The sequence below is a fragment of the Pterocles gutturalis genome, unplaced genomic scaffold (assembly GCF_000699245.1).
Source record: "Pterocles gutturalis isolate BGI_N339 unplaced genomic scaffold, ASM69924v1 scaffold1201, whole genome shotgun sequence".
NCBI classification, from domain to species: Eukaryota; Metazoa; Chordata; class Aves; order Pterocliformes; family Pteroclidae; genus Pterocles; species Pterocles gutturalis.
The window spans coordinates 1-9,580 of NW_010102651.1; the positions used below are offsets into that span (position 1 = coordinate 1).

The following is a 9,580-nucleotide window of genomic DNA, read 5'->3' on the forward strand; positions in this document are numbered from 1 at the left end:
AGACGTGGGAGCTGCAGGACGGGGAGCTAGTGGGATGGTGTAATGTACGGGCTGGGGAGGACGGGGGCTGCTGGGGGGCAGACTGGGAGAGGCGGGGGGGTGCTTCTCCTCCTAGCACAAGCAGAGGGGTGAAAACGCGGGTTTTGCGGAGGAGAGGGCTCCGAGGTCGCGAAGCGTCAGGCTGTGGGGTTGGAGGGGCTGTGCGGAGATCGGAGGGGATGTCTGGAATCCCCGGCTGTCCTGGGAGCCTCCGACCCCGCAGGGTGCTTGCATTCCGGTTATTTTTGGCTCTGCGTGGCGTTATCTTAACAAAAATTATAACATTTATTTCCTGAGTAGCTTTCAAGAAGCAGAGCCGATGCTGTTGAGAGCACTGTGGCCCCTCGCACGCAGGGTTTCACCGGCGTTTTCTCGCCTCTTTGTGGCGTCAGGTGCAGCAGCAATGGATTCCCAGGAGATCAAAGAGCTGCAGCAAGAAGTGATGGAGGAGCTGGGAATCTCCATGGAGGAGCTCCAGGACATCATCGACAAAGAGCTGGAGAAGTTCGAGTGGGTGAAGCAGAGGAAGCAGCAGCTGGAGGAGCTGGAGAAGTGCGTGAAGCAGAAGGAAGAAGAGGTGGCTCGCGTGGACCAGCTCTGCGATGACGCTTCGAGGTGGGTGCACTTGGAATCGCCGCCGTGGGACAGAGTTGGTGTGGGGGCAGCGAGGGGGGAGATCGTTTTGTCCCCGTTTCCCGTCGCTGCAGACGGACCCGGTGATTCCACCTCGGTTCGTTTCTCTGTGGTTCTTGAGGGATAATTAAAACGATTCCGCTGTGGCTTCAAATCCTTCATGTGAATTCTCTCACCTCATCATGGTTGTATTTAATTAGCAGTTCCCCAGCGTTTGGTTTCTATTTGTTTCTGTGGTATTATGGGATATACAGCTGGGCTCACCTTGTCTTTTCGTATCTCTGCCCTTCTTTTTTTCCCCAGAGCCATGGATAAATGCGAGATACTGGTGAAGGATCTCTACTCCAAGCTGGGCCTCCAGTATCGTGAGAGCAGCTCTGAGGACGAGGACTCGGCTGCCAAGCCCATGGAAGTGATCGAGATCCTGGATGATGACGATGACGTGATGAGCATCGATTCGGGCTGGAAGAACAGTTCAGTGTCTCATTGTGCCGCAGGGGGCTGAGGGGAGGGATGGAGACCTGAGCGTGTCCAGAAGGAGGGTGGGAACGAGGGGGATCAGAATGAGGGTATTGTAAAGGTGGCTGGGAGAGGGTGAGGTGGGAAATGCCGTTAGCTCGTGAGGAACATCACAGCTTGCATGCTCTGCCATGACCTGTGACTATTCCATGGTTCCTGGAGTCCCAAACTGGGACTTTTCCCTTTTCCCGCCTGACTGTTGTCCCCATCGATCACTGCCCCTGCTCTGGGGACGCTGCCCTTGCGGCACGTTGTGCATCTAGAAAGGATGGCGTAGTAAAAGCCTTGCTCGAGTGGGATTTTTGTCAGCGACAGACTTCTCTGTCCCTTCTTCTTTCGGTGACTTAAGTAGGATGGATTTTTTCCTCCCCAAGATAGTTTAAACCACTTTTTTTCTCTTTCGATGCAGGCAGTACTAGCTCCAGAGTCGCAAAGGATCAGACTCTGGTGAGTTGGAAAAGCTGACTGCAGCGTGCTTCTGCAGTGGAACATCATTGTACTTGGTGCAAAAAAAAAAAGAAAAGGTTCTTCATATTTTCTTTCTCTTTCCTTCCCTTCAGCTGCGGGAAGCCATGGCTGCAATGAGAAAGTCTGCTCAGGATGTTCAGAAATTTATGGATGCCGTGAACAAGAGAACAAACGCTCAGGATGCACAAAAAGGTCAGCATGGGAGAGCTTCCTGGGGCTGACAGGCGTGGGCTGCACCCGCGTGTGCCCTAAACCTGGTCCTGTCTGCTTCTTACGCCGCTGGGGTTTCTATCTGAAAAAGAAAACGGTTCTCTTTCCCCACTGGAAAGACCCGTTAGGGGATAGATTGTTTCCAAATTCCTATTTATCTTCAAGCCCATTCCGAAAGGAAATACTAGTGGTGCAGTTTCCGTAACGTGAAAGCTTTCTAATGATGTTTAAACCTCGCTCGCTGAGTACTCCATCCAGTAAAATTGAGGCACTTGGGCTGAGGGAGGGCAAAGAAAGCCAGAACGCTTCCCGTCTCGGGTCCGACAGATGTTCTTCCACTTGTGTGCATCCGAGAGGGGACTTTGAGCAATTTCTGACTCATCTTCTGGTGTTGTTCCTGGGGTAGATGCACAGACCCCTCAGGAAATTCTGGGCGCTCCCCAGCCCGTTGGCCCCGCAGTGCCTGGGAGCGATCTCAGCAACGACGGTGATCTGAACGTCGGCATGAGGATCCTGGGCAAGAAGAGAACCAAGACGTGGCACAAAGGAACTCTGATTGCCATCCAGACGGTCGGTACGTCCTGCGCGTGCCTGAGCTTTGGGTGGGAGACGTTGGTCCACCCTGGAGCAGGTCCCCTCCCGTGTCAGGGCACCTCACGCCACCTGGAACGAGTCGTGAAAGCAACACGTCTCCACTGCAATATTTTACTTTACAAATTAGTTTCTGAAAGGCTTTCAGAGCAGTTGGGAACTTGGATCAGAATGGTGTGGGGTGCTGGGCTTCTTGGGGGTGAGATCACTTGGCTTTTATTTATCTCACTGTGTTGAAATGTCTTCCAGGCGCAGGAAAGAAGTACAAAGTGAAATTTGATAATAAAGGGAAGAGTTTGCTTTCTGGCAATCACATCGCTTACGACTATCACCCCTCGCCTGAGAAACACTACGTTGGCAGCAGGGTTGTGGCCAAATACAAAGACGGGAATCAGGTCTGGCTGTATGCTGGCATCGTGGCGGAAACCCCAAACGTGAAGAATAAAGACAGGTATGAATTCCCCTCCACAGTCACGTACCGCTTGTGCTCTCTTTCTTTTTTAGTTTTTTTTTTTTGTTTTTTAGGAAAAAAAAGAAAAAAGTGTATTTGTTTATTTGCTATTGTGGGAGCTAAATTCTTTTCAGCCCTTTCCAGGGGCGGAGCTCTGAAGGTTGTTTCCTCGGTCTTATCTCTGAAAGCTCTGGGTGGAGCTTCTATTCTGTTACTCATGGCCCTGAGTCAGAAATTATATCTGGTAATTCATTCCAATTATCACACAAATGTCAGTCTGCACCACTCAAGGCGTAAAACCCAGCGGTAGGAAATTAGAGCCCTACGAGCGCTGAGCGCCAGCGTCGTTGCCAAAGCACTTGGGGAGAAGAAACAGCAGCTCCAAAGCGGCTTTTTCAGGGGCAGGGCTCCTTCGACGTTGCGGTTGAGGCTTGTGGTCCTTCTGAGAGGATTCACAAAGGATATCCTCACCCTGTTTCAGCTGTGGATCTGCCGGAAACGCCTAATTGTGTCAGGTTCTATCTGATAGGTGTTTAATAACTGAAAATGAACTGCGCTTGTTAGTCATCGCGCAGATTTCCTCCTCCTGGCTAGGCTGGCCCTAACATAACCTTTGTGTGGCTCCGTGTCCTGAAGTTATTATTTAGAGGCCCGTGGGTGCTGTATCCAGCCTCGTGGGTGCCGTGTTCCCAGCTCCTGCTCCCCCGTGGGCGCTGGGGACGCCTCCGTACTCGTCTCCTGCCTGTGGGTGCAGCCCTGGGGGTGTCCCCTGGCTCTCCCCGTGCTGTTCGAGTCACCACGTGGAGCCTCTACTGCTGCTCTGTCCCAAAGGCTCCAAAAATCTCTTCTTTCGGAGTTTAGGAGGAGATGAGCTGTCTTTTCTCTTTTCTGCTCCTGTGGCAGAAGCACCGTGGGAACCTGGAGCTGAGGGGATGTGGGGTGCCGCTGGGAAGCCTTCGGGCAGCCTCTCTGTGGGCTGTGGGAGCGCAGGGATAGGTCGGGGATGGGGGAGAGCTGCTCCGAAAGAACTGAGGGAAGCAGCAGTACTGTAGAGCTCATCGTCTCCGGGCAGAAATGATCGCTTTGTTCTCTGTGTGTCTGTCCTGTCCGGTCTGAGGGCCTTTGGGGCTGGCAGGAGGACGAGGAGAGGGGCTCTACTCTCGTTACATGATGCGGAGCTGCGTTTTATTCAGCTGCGTTCCTAATTCTGACTTCCAACGCTTGTTCTCTTTGCTGTTCTCCAGATTCCTGATCTTCTTTGATGACGGCTACGCTTCGTACGTCAAGGAGTGGGAGCTGTACCCCATCTGCAGGCCACGTGAGTGCGCTCTGCCCCTCCTGCGTCCCCACGCCAGTGTTGTTCCCAGAGCCTTGGGGGGTGTGGAGGAGCCTGGGCTCAAAGGACAGGGGACAGGCTGCACGTCCCCTCTGGTCCTGCGCCTGTGGGTGTTTGCTTTGCGTGTGAAGCTGGAGGAAATAGTGTTTTAATACCAGTAGAGTGAGTGTGCGGCGACTCCTTGCGCTCTGGGTGCGTTATCGTGGCTGGATACTGCTTGGTTGTTCTTATGTAAAGATCCACCTGGGATCTTTTTAAAAAAATAATTAAAGATTCTCTTTGTAAGAGTCTTTCCTCCTCTTCTCTTTCTCCTGTCCATCCTGAGCAGTGAAAAAGACCTGGGAAGACATCGAAGATGTTTCCTGTCGGGATTTCATCGAGGAGTACATCACAGCCTACCCCAACCGCCCCATGGTGCTGCTGAAGAACGGCCAGCTGATCAAAACGGAGTGGGAAGGCACCTGGTGGAAATCCAGGGTGGAAGAAGTGGACGGCAGTCTGGTCAAAATCCTCTTCCTGGTAGGGGAAGTTCCCTTCTCCCGTTAAAGATGGGTGTAAATTCGAGCCGGGAGGGTGGCTGATCCAGTCCAGTTTCCTCGCTGAGGTCAGCCAGGGTCCTGGCACCAGCAGGTATTTTGCTGAGTAGGTTAACCGCCAGTTTCTGCGGTGCGCTGGTGTGAAGGTGGGGCTCGTTTGCACTTTTAAAAGCCTTTTAAAGCATTTTGCATGTAGAACTTTAAAGTGGTGGATGAATAAGAAACAAAATCCATCGTCTGCAGGTGTTCTGTCCTGATCCCTTTCTGGGTGTAAACACCTGGCCGTGTCCTCTGTCCAAACACCAGCGCTGGTTTGAGAAGCAGGAGAAAAACTGAGCAGAACCTGCGATATTCTCCTTGCTCAAAATCTACAAGTTGCAGAAAGGGAGCAGACGTACTCTCCGTGCCAGCTTGGCTCCCTTCCTGCCTAGATAACCGCATCGCCGCGGGGGCTGGGGAAAGCGGCGTGCACTTGCCAATTAACCTCCCTGTCCTCGAGCAGGTTCGGTTTGTGCCGAAGAGTTCACTTGTCTCCTGAGGGCGTCTGGTTTCTCCAGCGGCGCCTCGTTAGTCAGTTGTTGGGCTGAGAACAGAACAGAATTTGAAGTTTGGGGTCTTTGGGCCTCTTTGTAGATTTAATTTGTGTTCAGCGTAATATGATGAATTACCATCTCCGTCCTCTCGTGGCTGCATGGTCTTTCACGAGCCTTTAGGTCAACGCTTTGCCTCCTTTCCGTTCGATTCTGCTCGCGGTAAAGGCACGCTGCTGGCTCCCAAGCCCGTGTTGTACCTCTGGGAGCTCTTGCCGTAGGTGCTGCGAGTGTTGCCTTCTCCTCGCCGCAGGACGACAAACGCTGCGAGTGGATTTACCGGGGTTCCACGCGCCTCGAGCCCATGTTCAGCATGAAAACTTCCACGGCCTCCACCCAAGAAAAGAAACAAAGTGGACAAGCAAGGACTCGTCCCAATGTTGGTATGCGACATCTTTATTTTTTATCCTGGAATTTGAACTAATGTGTTGTGGGTTGAGGGGTGTTCTTTTCGTTTTTGTTTGGTTATGGTGGGGGTTTTGTAGCAGAACTCCTGGAGGTTTAAGATTTACAGAGGGCTTTTCCTCCTGGTGTAAAAACGCCACAAAACCAGACTGCAGATGTGTGAAGTGCCCAGAATCTGCGCAGGGTGACCGGCTGCGACTCAGAGCTCAGCCAGTGACCTGCTGTTAGTTGCAGATGCCTCCGTTTTGGTGGCCTGGGGGAACTCAACCAATATTTTCTGGCCACTGCAATAAACTTTGGTTGATGGCAAAGACTTTTTGTGTTGATATTTTGCTTTTTCGCCTTCCCCACCAGGTGCTGTGAGGAGCAAAGGGCCCGTGGTACAATACACGCAAGATTTAACGGGAACTGGCACCCAGTACAAACCTCTCGAGCAGATGCAGGCGGCCTCGCTGGCCACACGCTCCGTTTCTCCGCAGCCTGCCGAGATGGAGTAAGTACTCGAGTCCGTTCTCTGCTTCCACCGCTCCCTCCTCTTGCGTTGCGTCTCCAGCGCTCAGCTCTTGCAGGCACCGCCCTTGCCGTGTAGAGGAATCCCCAGGTGCAGGTTTCCTCCGTGATGGGGCTCGTTTCTTGGTTAGACAGATCGGTTTTAGTCGCGTTTCTGGGGGAAACTGTAGATAGAGGCGGCTGGGCGAGTCACTGGGGGCGGGAGAGCTGACAGCCAGCACCCCCTGAGCCGAATGCCCTGTTCTTAAAGCTTCACACTTGATGTATTTCCAAGTTAGAACGTTTGCTCCTTCTCTTCTGAAAATCTGAATTGCTCCCTCGTGTCACGATCCAGGCCCTGGCCCCCGGCTGCCTTGTATTCCTCCACCGGGACTGACCTGCTCGCAGACCTCGATGACTTACGAGGCCCTGAGAACTCGGGATCAGTGCTTGATCTCGATGGTCACGGACCAAACCCGATAAAGCTAAGCCACGGCCAAGTCACACACGTGCCTCCTGACGCCGGGGGCCCAAGCGGGACGTTCTCGGAGGTGCAGGCCAGTGCTGAAGGAGGCCTGGATGAAGGAGGAGCTCGGCTTTGTGATGAAGGGAGCGTGTCGGAGAACACCAGGGTACCTGAGCGCGTGCTCTGGGACTCTTATAACTTTCTAGGGCAGAGAGATGCTGTCTCGCTTCATTTTTGTAACCACTGTGGATTTCCTATCCGAATTTCTGGCCGCCTGGTCCCCTGCCAGCACGTCTTCTGCTGTGACTGTGCCCTGCTGCATCAGCAAATGGAAAGAGGAGATGTCCCAGCTGTCAGGAACCCGTGCAGCACGTCAACCTTTTTTTTCCGGATGCTCTCTAGTTGTGGTGGCATCAAAGAAACTCTTCTGGCCCCAGCCTCTGGTTTCGAGGGGGGTTCCTCTCCGAGCCCCAGTGCGATGTGACCCTGGATGTGGGGGCTGACTGGGAGATGCTCCTCCTGTGCCAGTTTGACCAAGATTTGAGAATCAAACCCACGACAGCCTCATTCCTCGTCTCCTACATAACCCAGAAGAGAGGCCGATGCTGAAGGCGCTCTGCTCCAGCGTGAGGAACGCAGCGCTGGCTCCTCCGCCGTCGCAAAAAAAGTGGGCAGCGGAAGAGCCGGGCTGTTGCCCCGACACCGGGCACCCCGAGCTGTGGAGGGTGCGGGAAGGATGTGCAGTGACTCAGCGTGAAGATGATAAAGTTGGACTGTGGCAATCAGCCAGCCCGCAGCCTCCTTGGCTGCCGAATCTCTCCTTTTCCATTTCACCACCCTTGCAGTGGCTCCAAGAAACACTTTTTTTTTTTTTTTTTTTTTTTTTTTTCCCCCTCTCCCCACAGCAGCTTTGACTTTAGGATCGTGTTTTCAGGTCTGATACAAGCAGACACTACAGCTGGTTCCCTGCCGTTAAACAGCGAACTGCTTAAATGCGGCGGGTTTTTACCAGTGACTGTAGGCAGGGCAGCGTGCTATAGCCGTGTCCTCGCTGTCCCGAGGGATGCTGTTGGGTGAAAAACACATTGCTTTTAGATTATTAAAACTGGGAGAACGGTTTCTTCGCTCTGGTGTTTTCTTTGCGCTGAGGAAGGCTCGCTTCTCTTCCCTGCTTCTCTTCTCTCTAGTCTCAGTTTCAGGTTCTTCTGCGGTGCCAGGGAGCTGCTGTCAGCCAGTTCTGACCGTTTAAAGCCCCTTGAGGGAAGGTTTCTTCCCTCTTGCTTTTGAATTTTGATATGAACACCTTGCTTTTAAGGCAGATGTTTGCAGGAACAGTCACCCCCTCCTGCTCTCGCTGTCCCCTCCCTTTCTGCCCTGATAACAGTGTTCTTCCACTTGGGAGAAAACCAGCCGCTGCTTTGGAGTGTTTTTCTATTTAATTGCTGTAAATAGATTGGAAACCTCCGCTGTTGTTTTCTCGGAATGTGAGGATAGTGCCTTCCAGCTGCCTCCAGCCTCCCTGTTGTCGTGCGTCGGGCTGCGGAGGTTTTGGGAGCCCCTCGTGGCCCTTTTGTCAGCAGTGTTATTACATTCCCCTGCACAATCTTCTTCCTTGGTATGGACAAGAGAGTCCTCTGTGGTTCTCGTTCCTCCCGCTGCTCCGTGCTCTAGCACTGCCAGAGCCTCTGCAAACTCTTGTTTCTGGTGTTTTAGGGGTGTCTTCGTGTGCTGGTTTGTCCACCTTCCTGAACCGAAGGCCTCGGACATCCTCCTCCCTCTCACCCTCACGCCTCACTTCCACATAAATCCTGGAAGTCACTTTTCCGAGTTCTGCACTTTGGTTGGGGTTGTTGCGGGATGGCTGGAGCACAGATGGGCTGATTTCCACACTCTTTAGGAAAAAAACCTGCTGGGATTCGCTCGGCTGGGGCACTGCTGCTGACTCCATGGGGGAGCGTGGTTTTGACGGCCCCGTCCGTCTGAATCCTGCCCCTTGGGTGAGCGTGCGCATCTTGCCAATCTCCTCCCTTCTTCCCTTCTGCAGGTGCTCCGACAGTCAGCTGGCCCAGTCGAGAAAGCAAGTGGCCAAGAAGAGCACGTCCTTCCGTCCCAGCTCTGTGGGCTCCGGCCAGTCATCACCTTCTTCGCCCGTCCTGAGTGACACACCTGCGGCAGGAAGGACCGGCACGTCCCAGCAGCACCGGTGAGCAAAGCTTGTGCCTGGTTCCGACCACTGCAGCGATATCCCGGCGTCCTTGTGAGGGTCTGTGATACTAACACAGATCTGGGGCTTGTTTAGTTGAGTTTTTGGGGTTTTTTTTTTTCTATTTTGTCATGGACTGACACCTTTTATTTTGTCCGCTCCTGAGCATTTGTCTTCCTCTTACCTTTTTCTCCCTCCCGGTTTGTTACATTTTGTTGTTGGGTTGAGCTTGGAGGGTCTCTTATCAGTTCTGACCGGAACTGTCCCCAGTGTGACCCTGCCAGAAGCCCAGACCCTGCTTATTTTCTGAGGATTCCCATTTCTCCGAGCTTTCTGGGGCCGGGGGGAGCCGCTGTTCATGTAAACATGCAGGTGGCTTTTCCACCGCAGTGGCTTTGTGGCAATCAATCCGCAGCACGGAAACAGTTGATCCCAGTTCTGAGACCGCAACCAGCTTGGGCTTGGTTTCAGCTTCCCTAGTTCTGATTTTGGGTTTTTTTTTTTTTTTTTGTCTTTTCTGCTCCTGGTCATGCTCCCTTTGCACCCTTGCTCCCCGGGGGTGCTGGGGCTTGTGTCTCGTTGGATTAAGCAGCGAAGCCAAGGGGTGTCCCAGCGGATTTGATCGGAATGAAGCGCCTAAAATC

The 9,580-nt window shown here is 53.1% G+C and overlaps 1 protein-coding gene across 1 annotated transcript in view; it reads left to right on the forward strand.

Moving 5' to 3' along the window:
• Window positions 1–218: 218 nt before the first annotated feature.
• The window catches only part of SETDB1 (SET domain, bifurcated 1), a 10,388-nt gene continuing 1,026 nt past the window's right edge, over window positions 219–9,580 (forward strand). The window contains 12 exon segments of the mRNA XM_010086347.1: window positions 219–246; window positions 423–654; window positions 976–1,145; window positions 1,601–1,638; window positions 1,752–1,851; window positions 2,276–2,443; window positions 2,710–2,911; window positions 4,156–4,229; window positions 4,576–4,766; window positions 5,627–5,756; window positions 6,133–6,271; window positions 8,778–8,945. Coding sequence (XP_010084649.1) covers window positions 219–246; window positions 423–654; window positions 976–1,145; window positions 1,601–1,638; window positions 1,752–1,851; window positions 2,276–2,443; window positions 2,710–2,911; window positions 4,156–4,229; window positions 4,576–4,766; window positions 5,627–5,756; window positions 6,133–6,271; window positions 8,778–8,945 — 1,640 coding nt within the window.